This window comes from Chiloscyllium punctatum, chromosome 4 (genome assembly GCF_047496795.1).
Source record: "Chiloscyllium punctatum isolate Juve2018m chromosome 4, sChiPun1.3, whole genome shotgun sequence".
Taxonomy (NCBI): Eukaryota; Metazoa; Chordata; class Chondrichthyes; order Orectolobiformes; family Hemiscylliidae; genus Chiloscyllium; species Chiloscyllium punctatum.
The window spans coordinates 79997614-80023257 of record NC_092742.1 but is presented as its reverse complement, the minus strand read 5'-3'; the positions used below and the strand labels follow the sequence as shown (position 1 = coordinate 80023257).

The following is a 25644-nucleotide window of genomic DNA, read 5'->3' as shown; positions in this document are numbered from 1 at the left end:
CTAACTACCACTTCAGCACAATTACTCTTTGCACCAGGATGGCAGTCTCTTTACTTCAATCCATTTTAGATATGAATGGTGCTATCAAGTTCAAAGCTTTGCCGCATTGCTTAAAGAATGGTCCTTTTTATTTTCAATTTGTTTCTTATGTAATTTTTAAAAGTATTTCATTTAAGCTATTTATCTAATCAACCTGTTCAGCGACGTTAACATACACTCCTAGTTCTTGAACCCAAGCCTCCAGGTCCAGAAGTAGTGACACTACCACTGTGCTACACTGTTTCTCTCTCTACTGCTGAAAGCTTAAGCATTTGCAGCTGCATTCTTTTCTATGATGCTGAGAACTCCTGAGACCATCGCTGTAATAATTTCCTACCTGACTCTTGACACAGAAGACCAGATCCTCTTCTGTCCTCACAACAAACAATACATGCTTCCATTTGGGATTGCTGGAAGGTGATTGTGGATGGAAATTTTGGCTTTTCAAAATTGTTTTAGGGTTTTCTTTGCTTCTCCAAAGGGGACGAAAAATAGTGTTATAAAGGTGTCCAGGTGAGATTAGATCATGTGGCACAGATGGAAAAACAGACATGCCTTACTCTCAATTGATATTTCTTAGCTATTTGTTGATTCAGCCAGCTGAACCAAAATACTGTTTAAAGGGTAAAGACTGGAGAAAGGTGCCAGAATATAATATTTAAACTGATCAGTAATCTGTAAACTAATTTCCTCTGCCACAATTTTTTAAAACATTTTTGATAGCAATAAACATGTCGGGACTAAATACCTTCCTGGCTAGTCTAGAATGAACTGTCTTTACTGGTGAGGTTGACGATGTTGGATTTGTTAAGTTTAGCTGCTGTTCTGTATCAAGAACACAGCTTCCATGAGGTCTGTGGGAATTAATCCATATACAATGCAATCTTCTGGTGTTGGATTCCTGATGTAAGATGGTTTTCAGTCAGCTCTAACCTGTGATCCACACGTGGGGCATGCTTCTAAAAGTGGAACTTTATTGCCTACTGCAAAACAAAATTAAATGGTACCTCCATTCCAACTCTCCCTGACAGTGTAATATCTACGAAATCTCTTCATATTCTTTGTTATTCTTGTGTCTCATGAATTGAGTGGAATTAATCTAAATATTGCAGCTATATTGCATTTCTGTTTTCATAAATGCTGTTGATGTGCACATGTAGCCCTTGAAAGGTTAATGTATTAGTTTGCTTATTGAATTTTGAAGGTCAATATTTCAACGCTCACTTACTCTCTTCATTTAAGGTCAATAATAACATGACTGTTGGATCTTAAAGGTCAACATTTGAACTGGCACTGCTCGCCTATGTAGATTGTTGATTTGAAATAAGGAGGAATAACGAACACTGTTCTCTTCAAGATGACAACTTGTAATGTGAACATTAAAGTGTTTATGTCTCTGGAGCTGGAGAACAATTGGTCTCATGAATCACTGCTTTTGTATTAAATGTGGAGAAACCGTTCATGGTGAAGAATATCTCAGTTTAAATGGGCATATTTTAAATTACAATCATAAATAAGTTTAATTTTAATTTGATATGGGTAGGTCTGAAGAGGGATATTGAGTTTTAGAATCATCCATGAAGACTCCTGCATGGGACTGGACACAGCTACACTCATTGGCACTTTCAAGAATGAGAGTAAATTTAATTGAAACGCAAGATTCCAGGGGAGATTGACAGAGAAGATAGGGAAAACATAAGGAAAACTAGAAAGAGCGATACTATTTAAAATACCAAGTCTTCCATGAAAGAGGGGATGAGGAGAACTTTTTTCTTTTAGATGTTGGTAATTCTCTTGCACAGTAGAGGCTGAGTGACTGAATATATTTGAGGCTAGAGTTTTGATTGACAAGGGAACTAAGAGCTATGTGGGCAGGCAGGGAGGTGGGATGTGGGAGCTGCAATCCGTGATCCGAAAGAATGGCACAGTAGACCCGTAGGATTGAATGGTCTACTCTTGATTCTGTCTCTTATGTTTTTGTAAAAAAACAACTCAACAATTAACTAATAAATGCAGTTCACCATAGGTGTTCTCTGTCATCAATTCACTTCTACTGTGCCTTATGATATAGAAGCAAATCCCAGAGCACTTCACAGAAGAGAAATAGAGCAGACTGTAAGTTTTTGTGTGACCTTGAAGTGTCTGAAACCTTGACCAAAGAAATGGGATTTGAGAAGAGTGTGGAAGAAATGACCTTTGAAGTCTCTTCTGCCAATGGTTGAGAAATAGGCGAGGGAGCTGTGTATGAGAGAATGTCTGAAGACCAAAGTGCTGGAGTAGTTTACAGAGGCAGGGAACAGCACTGGAAATTTATAGGTTGTGATGATGGTTTCAAATTCAGCGTGAGAGAGCCAGTAGGAGGACAATGTTGATGGAAATTGGAACTCAGTGTATAAAATGGTAGAAAACCTGCAGAGTTTGTGTAGTTTGGAATTTAATGATGGCAAGACATGAAATTAACTCTGTAGAATGGAAGTACAATCAGACATAGGCCAGGTGTAGCTGAGGTGTAAATGTTCCCGTTTCCTGATAAGCATTGATGAACCGTTTGGCTTTGAAACAAAAAGGTAGAAACTCTTCTTGACACGTTATTAGATTTATTAAATCTGCTTCAAATTTCACTGGCTCAGCAATTAAACAGTTCTTACACAGCACAAACGCTCCTCCCTTTACTTGCAATATACTTAAACATCACGTGGGAGCAAAACTAAAGTTGGGATGAAGTGCAGCGTAAAGTATTAATTTCACAACGGGCATGTCTTCATTGTGAGTGTGATGGCTGGTTTTGATATTCCGAAACTGGCACTTCTGAAACTGCGCAGCAGTGGAGTAACTGATGTGTTTCATGTCTGCTACTCACTTATCACTGCTGGTATTTATTTGGAATTTTTTTAGTGTGGCATTTATTCTTGGGTTACCAGCCTCTCGTGTTTGAGTGGATTGTTCACGAATTTCTCAGAAGTGAACTGAGTCAAACTGTTCTTTCCACTTGTTCCTTGCCCTGTCCAAGAGGCAGAGTTGAACAAAAATTCTAGTGAAATCACAACAAGGACAGTCAAGGACATGCCATCTGCCCCAGTTTTACCTTTTAGTTTCATTTTTATTTGCTGGGAAGAACGATATTGTCAGTTGCTTTTTACAAGGGCTGTACCCAGCCAGCGCCAGCAATATTAAAAATGTACCTCTTTGGAAAGTTATTGCACTTTTGTAAAAATGTTAAACCTCAATTTCTTCAGGCTTGATGCTTAATGTATGGTAAAATAAGAAATTATTTCAAAGAGCAAACCATTGCAGTGTTTGTCATCAAAGATTAAAAGTGTGAATAAATGCACACAGTATAACCCAGAGAATGAACTGAACGAGTGTGACTTGTGCAGCAAAGCACAAACGGTGGAGGTAGGATCCTGTGTAGTATAAATGTCCCAAAAGCACAACCTGAGTGAATTTAAACTTGCATATTGCTATTCCCCATTCACGAGTTCCTGCTCCCAGTCAGTACTTGGCTATTTCTCTGAGGCTCCTGATGGATGTGCTGTCAACCCTGTGCAAATGTGAAATATATAATATATTGTCATTCAGTACATTTCTCAAAATACCACTATGATTGATGTAACACAATATCTAAAACATTTTAGTTGCTTCCCTCTGGAGATGGAATACAAGGACCTCAATGCAACAGACATTCTCAATGGCTGTGATTGTAACTGAATGTGTGCTCAAAGGAAACTGATCAAGAATTTAAATTTCTTAAGAGCTCGGGGCGGCGGGGGGGCAAGCCATGACATTCTGTCGTGGATGAAAACATTGCAAGTGCTGGCAATGTTTGATGAAAATAACAGAAAACATTGCGGGTATATGACAAATCTGTCACTTGCTGAAGAACAAAAACTGAGGGAAAATGGATTGTGTCACATTTCTTTGTCAGAACTGGAAAAGGAGAGTGGGTGGACTTGCATGTGGAATTGACCAGAAGATCAGAGGAATGGAGGAGAGACTGCAGTAACCATGGGGCTTGTCATAGATACTAGTTCAAAGAGGTTTAATCTCCTGTGAATCATTTATTTTAAATTGGATTGAGGTCAAAAATATTTTGATAATATGAAAAGCCCTCTTTGGCTGGTAAAATAAAATGGTTCCAGATTACAAATACAAAGAGAAAGTTAGATTGAAAGGCATTTGATGCACCAATCGAGAGAGATGGCTGAAAGATAACATAAACACCATGGGAAATAGGAGCAGAAGTAGGCCATTTGGCCCCTCAGATCTGTTTCCCCCCCCCCCCCCCCCCCATTAAATAAGATCATGGCTGACATGTCCCGGCCTTCATCTCTTCATTCATGCCAGCTCCCACACAGCCACAAACTCCCTGACATTTCAAATATCTATCCATCTCCTCTTTAAATGCTTTCAGCGATCTAGCCAACACAATTTTGTGGTTAGAAGGTGTCAGACATTCACTGTCTCTGGGAGAAGAAATGCCTTTGTGTTTCAATTTTAATTTCAGTTTTATAGAATAAGAAGACCATGTCCTTTACTTCCAGATTTACCCATTTTCTCAACATCTCTACTGTTAAGCCCTCTCAGATTGCTGAATGTTTTAATAGAATCACTCTTTACTTTTCTAAACTCTACTGAATAAAGGCATAACCTATTTAGCCAAACTGGATTAGTTAACCCCTTCATCCTATCACTGGGATCTCCACATTCATAGAATTATAGGAACTCTACAATCAGCCTATTAAATCACTTTTGAACCACCTCCAATGCCAGTATATCATTTCTTTTTTAAAATGGGGACCAAAACTGTATACAGTACTCCAGGTGCAGCCTCATTGATAGCCTTTGCTGTTGTATCGAGGCTTCCCTATTTTTAAACTCCAAACCCTGCCCCACTCCCACAGTGAAAACGACCAAAGTTCCTTTTGCCAGCTTAATTACGTGCTACACCTACATATAAACTTTCTATGTTTCATGCACAAGAAATCCCTCAGTGCTGCACTATCTTTGGAGTCTCTCCCCATTTCAATAATAGTCTATCTTTTAGTTCTTCTTATCAAAGTGCATGGCCTTAAATTTTCCGATATTAAACCCCACTTAGCAAGTTCTTGCCCATTCACTCAAACTATTTACATCTCCTTGCAGATTTCTTGTGTCTTCTTCACATGTCATCCACCTATTTATTTTTTAATCAGCAAATTTGTAGACATTATACTCTGCCCTCCTCAAAGACTTGAATTGACATAGTAAATATTTCAGACCCTCGGACTTGGAGATGCCGGTGTTGGATTGGTGTGTACGAAGTTAAAAATCACACAACACCAGGTTATAGTCCGGCAGGTTTAACCCTAACCTGCGATAGGTCATGGTATTCGAACAGAAGAAAGATTCAACAGACAATCGAGGTATTTTTCAATGTATAATTTCAGTTACATCACACTGTAAATTTTTGCTATAAATTCTGTGCCTTAAATTTGTGCCCTCCACAATCACCTGATGATGGAGCAGCGCTCTGAAAGCTAGTGTGCTTCCAGTTAAACCTGTTGGACTGTAACCTGGTGTTGTATGATTTTTAACTTTGTAGACCCCTCTGACTGTTGCTTGTAACGCTCCCATTAGTTAGGTCCTCCCAACCTGAAAACAACCCATTCATCCTCACTCTCTGATTTCTGGATTAATCAATCCTCAAACCATCCTCACTGCATGAGCCAGTGCAATAACCTTTTGGCTAGCTCCTGATCAAATGCCTTTCTGAAAATCCAAATACATTATAAGTCCTCCCAGTCCGCTTCACAACGATGCTGACCTGCTGCACACTCCTCCCAATTTGACACTGAGACAGTTCATCATTGAATTGGGTTTAGTTGGAGCACTGCACAAAGTTGAGTCATTCATGTGAGAGTGGGAAGTGTAGCTCAAATAGCAAGTTTAGAATGTGCAAGGTCAGAATCATGCTTGCGAATGGAAGCGAAATGCACATAATCACTCCATTTGCATTCAGTTTTCCCATTCGAAATGTTTCCAAAGGGTCTGCGAGGTAATTTCTAGCCTCAGGATTTTACTATCAGAAAAATTTGATGAAAACATTGGCTTTCAGGTTTGGAAAGTGACACTAAGATATCTATAAGATCAATATAAAAAGGAATGGTGTGACAAATTACTTGAAGACAGTACAATGTAAACCTAAGGTAAATGACACACAGATCCTGACACAAAGACTAATCAATATATAAACTAGATAGATGGCTAGATTAGAGGTGATTTAAAAGAAAAGCTGCAATCAAAACAGAAAGGAATAAATGGAAGCTATGATGAGAGCAGGAACCGAACATCTGTGAGCTGAGGTCGGCTGAAACCTTGCCCATTCATTTTCTCAGTTGCAGATAACTAGATGCAAAATATAAAACAGACTCTTTGGCCAACTTGTTCATGCCGACCAGATAATCTAAATTAATCTAGTCCCATTTGCCAGTACTTGGCCCAGATCCCTCTAAACTCTTCCAATTCATACACTCATTAAGATGCCTTTTAAATGCTCTAATTGTACCAGCCTCCACCACTCCCTTTGGCAGCTCATTTCATACACCCTCTGTGTGAAAAAGTTGAACCTTAGGTCCCTTTTAACCTTTCCCCTCTCACCTTAAACCTATGCCCTCTAGTTTTGGACTCCCCTACCCATGGCTATTCACCCTATCTATGCCGCCCATGATTTCATAAACTCTTTAAGTTCACCCCCTCAGCCACTGATGCTCGAGGGAAAACAGCCCCAACAAATTCAGCTTTTCCTTATAGCTCAAACCCTCCAACCTTGGCAACGTCATTGTAAATTATTTCAGGACCCTTTCAAGTTTCACAATATCGTTCCTATAGCTAGCATCAAGAATTGAATGCAGTGTTCCAAAAGTAGCCTAACCAATGTCCTGTACAGCTTCAACACGATCTCCCATCTACCATACTCAGTGCACTGACCAGTAAAGGCAAGTACATCAAATGCAGTTTTTGCTATCCTGCCTCCTTGTGACTCCACTTTCAAGGACGATGAACCTGCAATCCAAGGTCACTTTGTTTTGCAACACTCCCCAGGACCATACCATTAAGTGTAATAGTCCTGCCCTGATTTGCCTTTCCAAAATGTGTCCCCTCATTTTTGCCTAAATTTAAACTGGTCTAAAATTGTTCCGCACATTCCAAAGTTCAGAAAACTCCTGAATAAGCCAGCTCAGATGTGATGTTTTATAACCATTGAATAGAGTTTGAGTTTAGTTGTGCATGATGGTGACAGATTGATGGCATTTTCATCAGTGTCTCAAACCCTTCATTACATGAAGTGAAACTATATGATGGGACTGGCTGTGCTGCTCAGCTTTGAATACTGTGGTTCAGTCTAGTTAAGTAACAGGAGATTGATGATGAGAAAACTACTTGCAAAGAACATAAATCAAGTAACGATCTCGGCATTTTGTGGGTAGGGTGGGTAGGTAATAAGAGAGAATGTATTCCAGGTAGGGAGTAGCAGATAGACAAGAAACAACCTTTGGAAAAAAAAATCACCTTACTTGGAAAATGTTGATGATGTTCACTGAACAAAATCAAAAGATGCACCCAACAGTTGTGATGCCCTTATATTGTGTGGCCAGTTCTGTCCATGTGGATATTTCCTTCTACCTTAACACACCTCATGTAAGTTAGAAGTTCACTGCATCATTAAAAAGTTCCTATCTTGCCTACTACTGAGTGGTTTGAATAAAAGTATCTAATCAGGGTCACGTTTCCTTGTAAGTGGTACCTCTCATGTAACAATCTGCTTCAAACTTGAACTCATCCTCTTTATTGAAAAGCAAGTCATTATGATCATCGGAAAAGCTTTGTAGTATCTTGTGGGGGTCAGGGAAATCTCTCCACTGTTCTGCTGTTCCTCTTCTGAACAGAGAGAGAGAGAGATCCTTTATGTCACAACTCCAACTCAAATGATTTTTGATATAAAGTAGAGAGCACAGTCGAATAGGTCAAGTAATTGCTTTCTGAAGTGCTTGCTGATTTGCTCTTCGCTGTACAGTCATTGTGATTTTAAAGTGGTATTCGATGCTGTTTTTCTCAAGTGGGGATTGCATAGTATGCCTACTTACTGCAGGATGATGGGCTTTGATAGTGTGTTGTCCCTTTGACCTTTAACAGTTCAAAGGTCCATTGGTTATCAATTTGAATCACTTTAAGTATACTTATTGTTAATACGTTTACAAGGCCTCTCCTTTCTGCTACTTGCGTCTCCTCATTCTCTCCTCTCCCCCACTGGGAGCATTTTGTTACATTTGATCCTGCTCTTTGTGAAGAAACCTGGCCCAAGCATGCTTTCCCCAGCAGAAAGAAGCAGTGTTTCTTTCTCAAGCACGCCCTTAGCTCTCTTAGACAGGCAGATGGATGGCTGTTTTGATCCTTTTGAGACTTTTGACAGTAATCTTGGTTTTATTTCTCCTCTGGCTGCCATTTGGCCACTGAAGCATGTTTGTGAAAATGAGCCAACGACTCCAATTTCCTACCCTTGCCTACATATAAATCACAGCCCTGTGAGCATGGCATAATGTGACACTGGAGTGCCAAAAGTGTAAACATTATCTCTGCATGCGATCAGTGTTTGAAAACTCGAGCGAAAATGCTGCAAATCATTGATCGTTTCTGGGAAGGGGAATACAGTTCCAGTCCCTCACTCCTGGCTGCCCTCTTAGATACTTTATAGGCTTGAGGTTATCCAAGAATCCTGCCATTGGTATCCCGACTTGCACTCGATATCATTCATTCACTCACCCACTTAATCTCCTGGTTAAGCAGTACCTTGATTTTAAAAACGTAATATAGTTGACAAGTCCCTTAAAGGGATCCTGCCTCTCTAATCTCCTCCAGGCCGAGAATCCTTCAATCTAGCTGCTTTTCTTCGGCTCTGGCATCTCAACCAACCTGGATTTGAATCCGTCCATCATTGGTAGCCATCGCCAGGGACCTAAAGTAATGGTGACCTCTCCCTAAAATTCTTTATCTTTTGTTCCTCCTTTAAGATGATCCTGAAGACCAATTCCTTAAAATAATGTTTGGTCATCTTCTGTAATATCATCAAATGTAGGTTGGTATCAATTTGTATTTTTGATAATCCCCCTGTGATGCAACTTGGAAGATTTTCCTAAGCTGGAGGTCCTAGGTAATTCCAATATGTTGTCTTGATGTGTATTCTGCAGGATATATTTAGTTGTTGTAGCAAAGCTTATGTTACCCCTCTTAATATAAGAAACATGAGTGTAGTTCGAGTGTTATTGAAAGATCTAATAGATGTTTCTTACAGCTCACTAATAAATACAAGTACTACATTCACAGGTGCATCATGTCTGGGCTGATCCTGAGCTATTCATTTACAAATAGTTGCAAACTTGCATCATCATGTCCCTCAAGTGACCCTGAGTAGAAAGTAGAAATTATGCTAAGATACACTGATGGCATCATGAGCATGTCTCTGAAAGGTAGCTTGTTTTTAAAATCAACCATTCAGATAGACGTAGAGTCTTACAGCATGGAAACAAATCCTTCAGTCCAACTCATCCATTCCGATCAAATTTACCATACTAAACTCGTTCCATTTGCCTGCATTTGGCCCGTATCCCTCTAAACTTTTCCTATTCATGTACGTGTCCAAATTTCGTTAAAATATTTTAACTGAACTGCATGTACCACTTCCTCTGGCAGTTTATTCCACATGTGAACCATTCTCTGTGTGAAAATGTTGCCCCTCAGGTCCTCCTTAAGTCTTTTTTTTTCTCATAAATATACCCTCTACTTTTGAACTACCCTACCCTCAGGAAAAACCTTTTGCTCTACCCCTTATCTATACCCCTTATCTATACCCCTTATCTATACCCCTTATCTATACCCCTTATCTATACCCCTTATCTATACCCCTTACCTATACCCCTTACCTATACCCCTTACCTATACCCCTTACCTATACCCCTTACCTATACCCCTTACCTATACCCCTTACCTATACCCCTTACCGATACCCCTTACCGATACCCCTTACCGATACCCCTTACCGATACCCCTTACCGATACCCCTTACCTATACCCCTCATGATTTTATAAACCTCCACAAGATCATCCAAAACCTCCTATGCTCCAGTTAAAAAAACATCCCAGCTTATCCAGCCTCTTTGTAACTCAAAACCTCCAATCCTGGCAGTGTCTTTGTCAATCTATTTTTTTAACCCTCTCCAGTTTAATTACCTCCTTCCTATAGTAGGGTGACGATGACTGCGCAAAATACTCTAAATGTGGCCTCATTAATGTGCTGTCATAACTGTGACATGATGATGTGTCAACTTCTGCACTGAGTGGTCTGAGCAATGAAGGTAAGTGTGCTAAATACCCGCTTAATTCCTGTCTACCTGTGACTCAACTTTCAAAGAACCATGTATGTATACATCTAGGTCTCTCCCTGTTTGACAGCACTATCCAGGCCCTACCATTACCGATATAAGTCCTGCCCTTGTTTGTTTTACCAAAATGCAATACCTGACATTTATCCAAAATAAACTTCCTCTGTCACTCAGCCCATTGATTCAATTAATCTAGATCTCTTTGTAATCTTAGATAACCTTCTTCACTATCCATTATACCACTAATTATGGTGTCATCCACAACTCTTAAATCTCCTAAAATCGCATCCAAATTGTTAATATAAATGATGAACAACAATGGACCCAGTACCATGCCCTATGGAACACCCTTGGTTGCAGCTCTCCAATTTGGGTGTGTGGAGCAGGTGGCTCTTGAACCAGGCTCCAGCTCAGAGATAGGGACAATACCACTACCACAAGAGCCTTTGTCTCTTAAAGGTATTTTGACATATTGACCTTGAGCCAACAGTTCTTTCAAGTGCTGATGTTAGCTTCTGTTTTACTGCTTATTTGTAATTATACTGCCATCTCAAAATAATGTTGTCATATTTTAACAACAGAGCATTTTATGGAGTTGGTGCTACTATTAATTATAATAAATACAATTTGCATTAGATACTATCTGTATTTGTGAAAGCAGAATTAAACTGGGGTCCATGAATTACCATGGCAAGCATAATAGGAAATGCGTATTTCTCACCACCTCGTTTTGGTTCAAGACCTGGCTTTGAATGTTCAGATCAATGTGAATCTGGCAGGCATTTGTTATGACGGTTTCCAGTCCATGGTCATAATTAATTATATGACTAGTAATGTCACATGACTGGCAGAAATTGGAAAGTAGAGTCAAAGCATACATTGGTTTGTTACATGAATGTGTTTAGCAATCAGTCAATTTTAAATGAGAAACTACATCAGCATCCGGCAAACATCTAATTGTCTGACTTAAGGAAAGTTCATGTTTGATGCTCAGAGCAGTATATATTCCAATGGAGCAATATTTTTCAACTCTATTTAAACACAGAACTTGTCTGAACATCCCTGTTCTCGATAATTAGTGGCAAAATGTGCACGACAGATCTTGTGGTTAACCATTTCAGGATTAGAGTGTTTTAATTTCAGAGAAGCAACTTATGTTGGAAAGCATCCTCGAAATTCCTGCACCTCAAACAACCTTAAATAATTGCTAACCACGTTCTCCCTTTTGGAGCCTAATTTACAGATTTTGGCATTATTCAGCCTTTTCCTGTGAGCTGCACTGTCTTAATTGAAGTTATTTTGGCCAATTTTTAAGCAGTAATTCTCATAAGAACAAGGATTCTTGCTGATGGAAGCCACTTTGAGTTATTCCTATTATTGGTTAGAACATTGTTGAAGGAAGGTGGAATTGTTATTATGAAGGGGAAAAGCGGATGGATGGGAAACAGAAGGGAAATCCATGGCATTGAAGAGGAGGGTGAAATGGAAAAACAGGTGGCAGTGAAGAGAAGAGAAGAGGGTAAAGTACAGCAATAGATGAGAGGAAATACAATTGAAGTGGAATGATTCAAAGCATGAAATTGGGAACAAGCATACCAGCTTAAAATCAGGTGAAAGCGGGCAAGAATGCCCAGTGGAACCCAACAAGGAGAGAGGCAGGATGACCATGCAGGGATATGTCTATGAAAGGAGATTGGGTACAGTGTCTCTGTAAATTAATAGGTGGCACAGTGGCTCAGTGGTTAGCACTGCTGCCTCACAGTGCCAGGGAGCCAGGTTTGATTCCAGCCTTGGGTGACTATCTGTGTGGAGTTTGCACATTCTCCTCGTGTCTGTGTGGGTTTCCACCAGGTGTTCCAGTTTCCTCCCACAATCTAAAGATGTACAGGTCAGGTGAATTGGCTGTACTAAATTGCCCATAGTGTTAGGTGCTTTGACAGAGGTAAATACAGGGTAGGGGAATGTGTCTGGGCGGGTTACTCTTTCGAGGGATAGTGTAGACTTGTTGAGCCGAAGGGCTTGTTTCTATACTGTAGGGAATCTAATCTAATCTAAATTAATAGGGTGCCTCTGGAACTAGGCCAGGGTTAGATGTGGAAGAATGTGAAGAGATTTAGTGACAAAATTAATTCATATTTATATAGAACCCTTCATGTAATAAAATATCCCACGATATTTCACAGTGGCTTGTTAAATGAAGATTTGACATCTCACCAGGCAGTATTAATGCAGATAGCCAAAGGAGTAGGTGTGAAGGGTTGTCATAATGGAGAAAAGAAAGATGGTGAGGTAAAGATGTTGAGGGAGAAGATTCCTGAGCTTCGGGTCCAGACTGAAGGCGCAGCCATTCATATTAAAATTGGAGAAGATGAATAGATCAAAATTAATTAAGCACTTATCTTGTCATGGGGCTGAGAGGGATGAGTGAGGAAAGGTCATCGAACAATTCGAAAACAGTAACAATTTTAAATTCAAGGCCACTTGATATCATTTAACATTTGTGAAGAAGTCTAATAATTGATTTACCATGGTAATCTGTTCATGTGCATTCATGAGCATATTCCCCCTTAACAACCAGATACAAACAATGGAACCAATAAAGGTTCCCTACTGAGGCAGTTACCTGAAAGATATCAATGGCAAGTTCATAACCAGTCAAGTAATGGAGAGAGATCTGCCTGGACAAAAGCAGTATTAATGCTATTGTTACTTGTGGTGATTGAGAGGCCATTTGAGTTGCTGATTTAGAGGTTGAATGTGATGTCTCCTCACTTATCGCATTATGATCAAAGCAAAAATGCTGTGACCCTGCCATGTGATAGTTTGGCTGTGCTCTGGTTTGAGAAATGGGAGGTACTTCTGTCAAAGTGAATGGTTCCTCTCTTCTGCATTGTAACAATCCAAATTAGGAATTGTATCAGGACAGGCAGCCCAGAAACTGGCCATTGAGCCCATGTCCATGCTGATCTCAAGTTAACAGGAAGTAACCTATCTGAAAGCAGCAAAAAATACACAGACTGTGACTTTTTTTCAATTCTTGGTTTATGGACTTGCTGTCTGGGTCAACAATTATTACCTGTTCATAATTACATTTGAGAATGGGGTGGTGAGCTGCCTCCTTGAAATCCTACAGTCCGTGTGCTGTAGTGTCCAGTCCATAGTGACCCACAATGTCACTAGGGAGGGAGTTCCAGGATTTTGGCCCAGTGCCAGTGAAGGAACGGCGATATACTTCCAAGTCAGGATAGTGAGTGGCTTGGAAGGAAAATTGCAAGTGGTGGTATTCCCATGTATCTGCTGCCCTTTGTCCTTCGAGGTGGGTTCAGGAAGTGCTGCCGAAGAAACCTTGGTTAATTTCTGCAGTAGACATAGTAGATGGTGTACACTGCTGCGACTGAGCATCAGTGGTGGAGCAAGTGGATGTTTATGGATGTGATGCCAATCAAGTGGCTGCTTTGGTGTCAACTTTGAGAGTGTTGTTGAAGCTACACCCGTCCTGACAAGAGCAGAATATTCCATCACATTCCTGACTTGTCAATGGCTTTGAGGAGTCAGAAGGTCTGTTACTTGCCATGGTGTTCCGAGCCTCTGATTTCTCCTTGTAGCCGCAGTATTTACGAGTCCAGTCCATTTCTGGCCAAAGGTAACTCCAGGATGTCAACACTCTGGGATTGGTAATGCCATTTTTCAATGGACGCTGGTTTAATTATCTCTCGTTGGACATGGCCACTACCTGGCATTTGCATGATGTGAATATTACTTTTAAGTTGTCGGCCCAAGCCTCGATCTTGTTCAGGTCCTACTGCATTTGGACATCGGTATCCAAGAGTTGCAAATGGTGCTGAACATTGTACAATCATTAGCTAGAATACCCATTTCCCACATATGAATGGAAGGTCATTGATAAATCATCTGAAGATGGTTGGTGCTAAGACATTACCCTGAGGAACTCCTGCAGAGGTATCCTGGAGCTGAGATGACTGACTCCCAGGTATGACCCCAGCCAGCAGAGTATTTGCCCTGATACCCATTGACTCCAGTTTTGCTGGGCTCCTTGATGCCACACTTGGTCAAATGCAGCTTTCATGTCCAAGACAGTCACTCACTGCTTACAGCTAGAGTTCAGCTCTTTTGTCCATGTTTAAGCCAAGGTTGTAATGAGGACAGGAGCTGAGCAGAGGCCCTGACAAAGCCTAAACTGAGTGTCAGGGAACAGATTGTTGTGAACTAAGTGCTGCTTGACAGCTAGTGTTAACCCTTTACTGATGATTGAGAGTTGACTCATGAAATGGTAATTTGTGCTGCTTTTTGTACACATGTCACATCTGAACAATTTTCCATGTTAATGGCTATTTGCCAGTGTGGTAGCTGCAATGCACCATATTCACCTGAGGGTGCAGTAAATGCATTATTTGATGCTCTGGATTATGGATCCAGTGACCGTACCATTACAATGCACCATCATCTCCCTAGGCCTTTGTTTACCTGAGAATCATTCTTGTAGCTCTCTGATCTTTTCGTTCCTAATGCAAAAATTGTGGGGTTGGCAGGGTTGGGGAGCACATGAGACATTATAACTTCTAATTATAGGATGGAAGTGCCTGGATTAACATTGGAATTGGCTTCATTTTCTGTTTTCTAAGGAATGGCATCTCTGAAGTGTTTCACAGGAGGCTGTGTGGGTGTGCGTCTGTCTGTCTGTGGGTGCGTGTCTGTGAGTCTGTGTTTAGTTCAGAAGGATCTGCTTACTTTGCTGAAACTGCAACAAAAGTTGACACACACGACAGTTGAGCTGAAGCCTGTTTGTAGATATTTGCCACTTTATGCTATTAGCTGCACTAATAGTTCAGAGATTTGTCCAGGGAGCCAGATGGAACAGGTCAGTACCCAGTTCATTGACAGCGCAGATGAGATTTCTGTTGAAATGTCAAAAATCGACTATGGTGAAGGTTTGTGAGTGAAATGGTCCAGTAGCCCAAATATTCTAATTGGGGCAGAAACCCAATTTCCAAAGTCTGATCAGATTAAAAAATACCAATTTAACCTTTAGTTGACTTCTGCACTCGAGTTTTCTGAATAAGAAGAGGTCTCCTGTTACAAGCTAGCTCTGGAATCCATAAATCCAGCAGCAGAGAAGATCGTTGTAGAAGTTGCACCTCGGTGTTTCCACTGGGCAGGGTGGTTGTGATCTGTGGTTTGTTTTCCCAGCGGCACTGCCAGCCACTTTGCCAGCTCCAGTGAATGGAAGGTAAGCTGGGTAGGGGGACAGGTGAGTAAAGCGATCCCAGGAATGGTTGGGCGTCCGGTCTCTAAGGAATGCCACAGATCCAATAGGTGGGAGAGCAGTGTCAGAGCTTGTGTTCACATCAGGGAGAGGTGGGCATGGTCAAGTCCACATGGTCCAGACCATGGGGAATGAGGGGTGTTGAACGGAGTGTTGACTAGGGTCAGGGATTGGGGGTGGACGTGAAATGGTTACTAGATCCGGGGTGTGGAGTGTCAGTTTAGGTCAGGGTGTCGATGAGTCTGGTGGGGACAGGGATCACATTATCAGGTGTGGCCAGGGTACACCTGGGAGTCTGAGGTGTTGGGTGGGTGAGGATCTGGGATGTCAGACAAGCAAGGGGCGAGGGGGAGGGGGCAAGAGTATCAGGTCTCGGAGGGGGGGGGGGGGGGGGGGAGTTGGTGAGGGATGTAGCAATGTCAGGCTAGCGGGAAGTATCGGTGTTGGGCTGGCAGAGTTGTGCATGCAGGTGATGGCCACCAGTGGTTAGGGAGGTGTACATGGAAACAGGAGGAGGCCATTCAGCCCTTGGAGCCTCATCCCGCTATTCAATATGATGATGGCTAACCATCCAGCTTAGTACCATGTTCCTATTTTCTTCCCATACCCTGTGATCAGATTAACGCTAAGAAATATACCTAACTCCTCCTTAATCGAGGTAGTGTTGAGTGGGTTGACCCACTGAATTAAAGGGCAACTTATCAATATGCTTGCACCTTTAATTTGAGTAACTCTCCAAGCTGTCCACATGCCAAGTATCAGAACTGGAATATAGTTCTCAGGGCCTACCGTGTTGTCTGGGATATTCTGTTTCCAAGTGTTCTTGGGTTCCCTGGCTTCACCTGGTGATAATACACCACAAGTTTATATTTCTCCGAACATGGAGCTCTCAGTGTGCTGGCATATAATGTTTGAAATCCACATTTTGAAGCCAAGCTTTTGGAGGGTATTATTTCCTTTCAGACTAATAAAATTTGATTAGAAGAATGATACAGTTACAAGCAAGAGTGCCTTGCTATGAGATTAGTTATCATTAAATGGATCAGAGCACACTTAGAATTTGAAGCGGATAAGCTTTAATGACTGCTCAAACCACAGTACTTGATTTCAGGATTAAAGGGACCATTTTGATTTAATGAAAGGCATTCAGTGTTCAACTCCTGAATGTGACTAATGAGAGAACTCTGATTTCCCATTCTATCGGTTATATATTCATGGTTTATTTAAATGATACATGGACGCTTCCATTTCTTACATCAAATGAAAGCAGATGTTTTAAAAGATTTCTTTATAGAACAGAAATGGACCTGGTACTTTAATGAAAGGAATTGCACAATATCGATGTGATGTGATTGCCAGTTTCCAATGGTACTCTGTATCCATTATTGCTATGGTCCCTTTTTTTAAAAAAAAAATATTGTTCTGTTTGAAACTCCAGATACTGTTTCCAGCAATACCGCTTGTCCCTCCTTATGAGGCTGTACACATTCTCTTTTAGTCTTAGGCATTAGTTGTGTCAGGTTGTGGGACCAAGAGAAAAAATGAAGTCTATCTTGGTGAATTTTGACCTGTTGTGTAGCCTGCGGACAGACCTGAATTGATAACGGTAAATAGGATTTGACATCTATCCATATGAAGCAGGTTTAATTGTTAGAAATTATTGAATCAGAACTTAATTACAGTCTCAGCTTACACTGTAGAGGTGTTGGCCTCAGGGCAGAGGAGAAAGTCAACAGAGGACAAAAGTCAGCTGTAAGGTCGTGCAGTGAATCCTTTGGTAAAGATTGAGTCTTTTGAAAATATCCACTTTCTCTTAGCCTACAATTTCATACAATCAATATTTAAATCTCATTAACAAGGCTTCAATGAAATTGTATGCCTCATTTTCTTTCATTATCCTAGTTTCTGGGCTTTCTACAGGATAGTTAATGAATAATAAATTATTTCCAGTAGATGATATGATATAAAATTCCATTCATGTACTTCTTTGTGAGGATTCACTTGGTGCTAAGTGATTTTGAACTTATATAACCAGATCTTCAAAATATCAAAAAGACAACACCTTGCATTTATATAACATCTTTAAGTAGGTCACTAGACACTTTGTAGAAGTTTGAAAGGACTCAATGCCGAAATGTTCAGTAAGAAATCTGAAGCATAACCATATGGTGATCCCTGTCTGAATGGTTTGTCCATGTGGATTGATCTGTTAGACAACAATCTGAAGAATATCCACCAGTTGGTAGGACTGTTGGCTCTGTGAAATAGAGCAGGATGTTGTGAGATAGGTCTGTCCTAAAGCAGAAGGGCATCAAACACTTCTGGTACCATGTGACAAGAAAAGCAGTCATGCCGAAAGCGAATGGAGACACCAAAGCTCTTCTGACACTACTGAGTGTAAACTAAACAAATCAGCCTTCAAGCTGTAATCACAAATTATGCATATACGAAAATATCAGCACAGAATCTCAAACAGCAAGAGGCGAATGTTACATGTCAGAGCTCCACACTTCTAGCCCTGTGTTGACATTACCACTATTGCACCCACTGCCTCGATGAGAAAGTAATCATTCTGATACACCCAAAATGCCATCTTATTGACAGAAATTTCCATATTCCAAAGAACTCTATTCAGCCCAATGCCATTTTATCATCTCTTTCATTCTCTCCTTGTCTTACTATCTCTCAGGAAAATTTTGGGGAAGAAAATATTTCTCTGCAAAGATTGGGTTTCTGAAAGAAAATAAGAAAAAAGCTTTGGTCAACAGGTTATTCTTGAAGGCATACAGAATGTTCTGGGGTCTGTTGCTGTAATGTGGTCATCAGTAATCTCGCATGGTGTCCCTGAAGCCTTGCTCAGGAAATACAGTCTTTCTGTTCTTTCAATCACTCTCTTTCAAAAGAGATCGTAGACTTGGCTGTGAACTGATGTGGAGAATTTCCTTTTCAAAAATGGGAGAGATCAGCTGGGTAGCTTGTGCTTGGTAGGCTTTTCTCCAACCAATCTTATTCTTAACTGGCTTCTCTCAAATGGTGCCAGATAAAGTAGACAATTCTTCAAGCTTGTAAATGTTCAAAACAGCCCCAAGACTGGTCCACGGCAAATCAAAGGGTTATCATCCGTGATGTGGCTTACAAGAAATCTTGTTTAAAAAGAAATCCAGTGTCCACAGTGAAATTTAAATTGCCTCTTTTAAAGAAACCCCACTATTTTTACAAAACTTAAAATAACTTAGTTTTCCACAGTCCTTCAAAATGTAAGCCCTCCAGACAATAGTAAATATAAAGCATTTTCACATCACTCTGAATAAAACAGCTATCTCTACGGCCTTTTCCTTTCTTGCAGAATAGCCAAGATTCTGAAATCACCACAGAAGAATCATGGGAGAAATCTTGGATCTGTTATTCAAGGGAGCAGATCATTGTAGCAGTGGGAGCATATTTAAAGCAAGGATTTACATTGCATGAGAAAAACCCAATCTATTGTTTGCAAGGGTCTGAGATTTTAGCACTGATAATGAAATGAATTTCCAGTCATAAACAGCACTTCAAAATGATTTTCAGTTGTAACCAAGACAATTGATAAATTAAATTGACTGTGGAATATGGTGCTATGAAAACATTTAGCCAAGTCTTAAATACAAGCAAAGTCAGCACTTACTGTAAATTTGATTTGAAAGAGAATTTTGTGGAAATGCTCACAAAGGAAGGTGTTATAGGTGGTGAGGGGAGCAGAACTGATATTTCAGCTGGATGATCGTTCATCACAGTTAGAAGAAATTAGAGATTTGCTCGCTTTTTTTAAAAGCAAGTGTAGAGACAGGAAATATGGGAGAGAGGTAAGAAGGAAAAGGTACGTTTTTGATAGGATGGATAGTGTAGTGATTCACTTGCAAAGGTGATCATGCTTCAAGATGAAATGGGTGATAATGAGTCAAAAAACAAAATTAAAACTGTCTGAACTATCTTCTGGCTAGAGTTTACCATAAGACTGGTGAAGGCTAATTATATCTGCCTCAGGACATCTCTAAGAGTTCCATAAAGCAATGTCTTGCGGCACCTAACATCAGCTGCTTCATCAGTGACTTTGCCTCCACTACGGGATCAAAAGTGAAAATGTTTCCTGATGAATGCATTCTGAGGCAATGAGTTCCACAGATTCACCAGTCTCTAGCTGAAGAAATTCCTCCTCATCTCAGTTCTAAATTGTCACTCTTTCACTCTGAGGCTGTGCCCTGAGGGTCTAGTCTCTCCTGCTAGAGGAAACACCCTCTCCATGTCCATTCTCTCCAGGCCTCGCACTGTTCTGTAAGTTTCAATGAGATCCCCCTCATCCTTCTAAACTCCATTGAATACAGACCCAGAGTCCTCATCTGCTCCTCAAACGACAAGCATTTCAGTCGGGATCATTCTTGTAAACTTTCTCTAGACTCGCCCCAATGCCAGCACATCCTTCCTTAGATAGGGACGCAAAACTACTGACAGTGTTCCAAATGTGGTCGAACCCGAGCCTTATACGGCCTCAGCAGCACATCTCTGCTCTTACATTCTGGCCCTCTGAAAATGAATACTATCAGTGCAATAGCCTTCCCATCTGCCAACTGAACCTGCATGCTAACCTTCAGAGAATCCTGAACAAGGACTCCTCAGTCTCTTTGTACTTCAGATTTCTGAAGCTTTACGAAATAGTCTTCACCTTGATTCTTCCAACCAAAGAGAATAATCTCTCACTTTCCCATGTTGTGTTCTTCTTTGTGTACTCTCCCTGACCTGTCCAAGTCCTTCTTAAGTGTCCCTGCTTCCTCAACACTACCTGCCCCTGCATGCATTCTCTGTGTCACCTGTAAACTTAGCAAAAATGCCCCTCAGTTCCTTTGTCCCTATTGTTAATATAAAATGTGAGAGTAGCGGTGATCCCAACACTGACCACTATGGAGTTCCAGTAATCACTGGCTGCCATCCTGAAAAAGACACTTTGGTCCATACTCTGCCTTCTGCCAGTCCGCCAATCCTGTATCCATGGCAGTATGTTGTTCCAAACATCACGGACTCTTATTTAGCAGCCTCCTGTGCAGCACCTTGTCTACACGGTGGCAAGGACATCTACAAAACTACATCAACTTACCAAACTCCCTTCAACAACACCTTCCAAATCTGACCACTGCAGCCAGGATTGACCAAGGACAGCAGGGGCATGACGACACCACCATCTGCACATTTCGTTCAAAGTCCTGACTTGGAACTGTATCACCATTGCTTCCCTATCACTGGATTAAACACTCAACATTTGTAACAATACTGTGGGGAGGTGTGTTATTTGACTAAGTGGACTATGACAATACAAGGAGATCTGTTGTCATGTTGATGACGGGTGATATTTATGGGAGGGAGCAGGAGTGCTGTTGGATAATTTGTGTGGGCGTTACTGAAGGTCTGTGAGCACTGTGGGAATGCCTGATTGAACACTAGAGTTTTGTTATCAGTTCACTTTTTAATCTGTCCCCTGCCAGCAGCTTGCCAGAGTCCTCATGCTCAATTGAACTTTGGTGTTTGTGCCATGATCCTCACCTTTCCCTAAGTTGCTGAATTTGAGTTGTTGAGATACCCAAGAATGGCGTTAGCCTGTGGAATTGGATAAATAGAAGTGGTGTCCAGCAATGTCTTGATTAAACACCTCAACGTTAAGTTGATGAGGTATCAAGGAATATTGTTGGAAGCACAGTTAAACATGTGTCGGAAACAACTAGAGTAAGATAAAAAGCCTGCCGATGTTGGAAGTCTGAAATAAACACGTAATGCTGGAGAAACTCAGCAGGTCGAACAGCATCCATGGAGAGAGAAACAGAGTTAATGTTTTGAGTCCAGTATGACTCTTCAGAAGGTTGTGTTAAGTAGGTTTGCATCAGAGTGTATTTGACTTCATTGTTAAGCAAGTGATAAGCAAACTGAGTTGTGATATTCTGGTTAAAATTTGAAGCTTGACATATAAACAAGAGAGGCCCTTATTCAAGTATATGCAGTGTTCCATGTATTATTTTGTAAATGTATGCTGCAGCATGACAGCAGCAGGGAAGCCCAGAGCTGAAGTGCGTTGGGTGAGCTTGTCATTTTGTGGCAAAGCATCACAAAACCACAGGCAAGCCGCACACGACAGTTTATATTTGTTTCAATTATTTGCCACCTATTTTCTGGTAAATAGTTTTTGCATTTGCACTTCAAATGACGAGTTCTTTTTATGTCCTTGGTCGAACTTCAGTGGAAGTAGAGGCAGTTAGTTCATGAGGTCATGAAAAATATTTCAAAGATTTGCTTAATCTCTGGAAGATTGTGTTTTTGTCTCTTGGGGACACTTAGTGTTATCCTTTCACAATCCAGGTATGCAAGAGTTAGATTTCCACGCTCAGCTGTTTTTTTAAGTGACACATTTTGCATGTGGCTATTTGAAGCTTCCAAGTTGCAAACTTATACTTTGCTGTAGAATTGTCAGAATACACTTTATGTTGGCTACAACGGAGACAATGAAGCTGAATTAGTTGTATCTTTTTGCCTCCAAACTAATTAGATTTTCACCTTATCTAAAGGCAAAGTTCTGCCAATGCTGGAAAGAAGAGCAAGTCAGAAAATGTTGCAATTAGCAGGCCAGGCAACACCTGTGGAGAGAGGTATAGCATTAACCTTTTCCAGATATTGAATCCGAACTGGGAAAATGTAAACATGTCATGGGATTTAAGCCAGTGCCAAGGAGAGCAGGAGATAAAGAACTAAAGGGAAGGTCAATGATCGTGTGGAAAAGAGGAAAGGTTAAATGACAAAAGAGTTGGGGGTGCAAGGTGCCCGGTGTTGCTGGGAGAAGAAGAGACGCAGAAGACGTATCTGTAGAAAAATGTAAGTGGCAAAACAGCTGTTAAAGAACAACAACAAAAGTAAAACCAAAATGTACAAAGGAGACGGCAGCCATCTTCGAGACTCTGCAGCAAAACACTTGAACTCCATTTTGAATTGGAGGGTTGTAAGTTGCCCAGTTGGTAGATGAAGTGCTGTACCTCCTCTGTCTGATGACTGTGAGAATCCAACACAAAATGGGTTTGAGCAGCCCCGCTAACTAATGGGTATGAACCTAAATTAAAAAAACGTATGTCTAATTCAGTACAAAGTTGCACTCAAATCTTTCTTCCTTTGGCTAACTCAGTTCTGTGATGTTTCATGGAACTTTTCACGTGACTTAGCAAACTAACTTGCCTTACCTGAGCAAACTCATCTCATTAATGCATATTAATGAGGTGAGATCTGTTGTTAATAAGGTTATTGACAAACAATAACCTCCTTAATAGGCAACTCACCAATGCCTAATGAGAATCTCTCTTTGATGACAGGAACTTCATTTAAAGATGCATTGACTCATTTGTAAGGTTTGGATAGGCCTTGCTGAACTTCTCATGCTTTAGCCCATGTCATTCAGTCTCCTATAAGGTTTCACTCCGTGTAATGATAAGAGAGTTAGTATGGAAAAACGAAAAAGCTGCTGTAGGAAACGTTCTTCCAAGGTTGGTGTTAAGACCTTGGTGTGGAGTAGATGGTGTGTATTTCTGCATTTGGATGTGGTTACCTCTGACCTGTGATTGCTTACTGTTTATACTAAATGCCTTGAGTGAGAGAGTTGTGTTCTCCAGTGCTGACCATCCTCACCTTCATGAACACATCTAAAAACATAATCACCACGTATGCATATTGAACCAAAACTTTTAAACGACCTGCATTCTTGCACATTTTCACTTTGTTGCAAAACAATGAAGTGAACAGTTGAACAGGATGAATCTTGCTGATGAGTCAGATATATCACTGCAACTTTTATCTGGCACTCATGAGAAATGCAAGGAAATTGTGCTGTTTGGATGGCAAGTAAATTCTTGGGAGCTTGGGGAGCCTCTAATTTCCTGCTGCTTTTAATGATGGTGCCTTGGCCAATGATTTGCCAATCACTCAGCACCCTTCCCTCCTATTCTATAAATTGTTGTGATCGTCTACAATTTGGCATTCTTGCATTTATCCTGATGAAAATATTTATCCAATATGAAAAGTCTCAGCAAAGTTTTGCTCTTTCCCATGATTTTTGAGTTGAGCAGAAGCAGATGCAGGACTGTTTTATTGAGTGAAAAGATATGTGACACCAGTGATTGATGCAAAATATAATCTAATTTAAATCTAAATTATTTTGCTGCATTTTATGACATATTACAGCATAATATTTCATCTTCATAAGACAAAATTAAAACTGAATATTAACAGTGGTGACTGTGACCTTTTTAATGCATTACACTAATTAAAAATTACACAACACCAGGTTATAGTCCAACAGGTTTGTTTGCAAACACTAGCTTTGGGAGTGCTGCTCCTTCAGGTAGCTGTGGAAGCTAAAGCTTCCAAATAAACGTTAGAGTTACCCCTGACTGTCTAGGTCATTACCCTCTACCCCGAAGTCCACAGTGTAAGAAACAGAACAGCATGTGTACAATTTCTGAAAGCAGAAGTGATAGTCTTCTCATTGCAGCCTCTGATGCAGTGGTGTTCAATCGGTCTGGGGTTTTGTTAGGCAAATGTAACCTCTTTAATATCATTTAAAGCCTGTTTTTAAAGATATTCAATTGCTTTCCTTATTGTTTATCAGAGTAGATCAAATTCTTGCAAGAAGCTATAAAATCCAATGTTGAAGCATCATCGATAAGAAACAACTGAAATTCATTGACATGTCTTGCATCCTGATCAGATAGCTCTAAGATTGCTGTTTCTTTGGTCCATGCACAGTAATTGTTTTACCCTGTTCTGAAAGAAAGTTGGTATGTACACCTACTTGCTATGCAACTGACGTTTAGGAAAATAATCTGCCAAGATTCCAGCCTGGTAATGATGCATCTCATGTGTTGAAGCTTCTTTCAGTACTTTAATACAGAGTCACTGCTGATTTGATTGGCCTAATCTTTTTCCATTCAGAATTCCTGAAGGCCCTGTTGACCAGGGGCCTGCTGCTGCTGGAAGAGTGCGTGAATTAGAAGAACAACTGATTAAGGCCAAAGAGCAGATAGAAATCTATAAGAAGCAACCAGGCAATGGTAAGTGATTACCTTTTTCAACTGGGCCTGAAAAGCGTAAAAATCAAGATCATTGTCAGAAAACCTTTGTTAAACTCCTGATAGTCAGTTGGCGAGGGCAGAATCTAAAATTAGTCTTTACTTGGCTTAGATTTGTTCGCCAAGTTAAAACAGTGCAAGTTCATATCTCCTGACTCCAATCAGCTCTTGTGTCACTGACTGTGGCTTTGGTTATTTGAACCCACATGATCAGTGCATTCCGCCCATATTTGCTGAACTTCAATGGATACAATTAACAACCTTTGCCTGATTTAGAAATGTCTTGGTGGGTTTCCCTTTCACAGTCCACGAAGTGATCATTATTAACTGCTATATTTTTGTTCTGGCTTCTAAAGTAAACTGTTGTTAAATGATCAACTCTGTTCACTTGAGTTGTTCAATAATGGGAGACAAGATAATAATCAGGTAACAAAACAACAAACCAAAAGCAATCAGCCAGAAATACCTTTGACAAAGTAGGAGTTGAGGAGCTTTGTCCCTTAAACATCCTGAGTTAGGGTCTAGCTGTTAGGTTGGTATTGAACCCTGTGACTCCCGAACAAGATCCTGTCTCTATCACAGTATGAAGAGAGCAGCCTACCATATGCAATAGAGGCATAGATGGATAGTACTTCCAATCATGATATGTGACAACAACTGGGGGTGAAGTTGGTGTTTGGATCTGTCTAGATTTGGTGCCATCTGTTTTGTAGATTATTACTCACTGTGATATTTTCTTGCTCAGTGTGCTACTATCTGTTGCACCACTGTGGCTAACTTA

The 25644-nt window shown here is 40.5% G+C and overlaps 1 protein-coding gene across 14 annotated transcripts in view; it reads left to right on the top strand.

Annotated features, from left to right (window-relative positions):
• LOC140476467 (alpha-(1,6)-fucosyltransferase) overlaps window positions 1-25644 on the top strand; it is a 741369-nt gene that overhangs the window by 585818 nt on the left and 129907 nt on the right. For all 14 annotated transcript variants that reach the window (XM_072569145.1, XM_072569143.1, XM_072569136.1 and 11 more), the window contains one exon: window positions 24727-24845. In XM_072569145.1, coding sequence (XP_072425246.1) covers window positions 24727-24845 — 119 coding nt within the window. The remainder of the gene's footprint in view (window positions 1-24726; window positions 24846-25644) is intronic.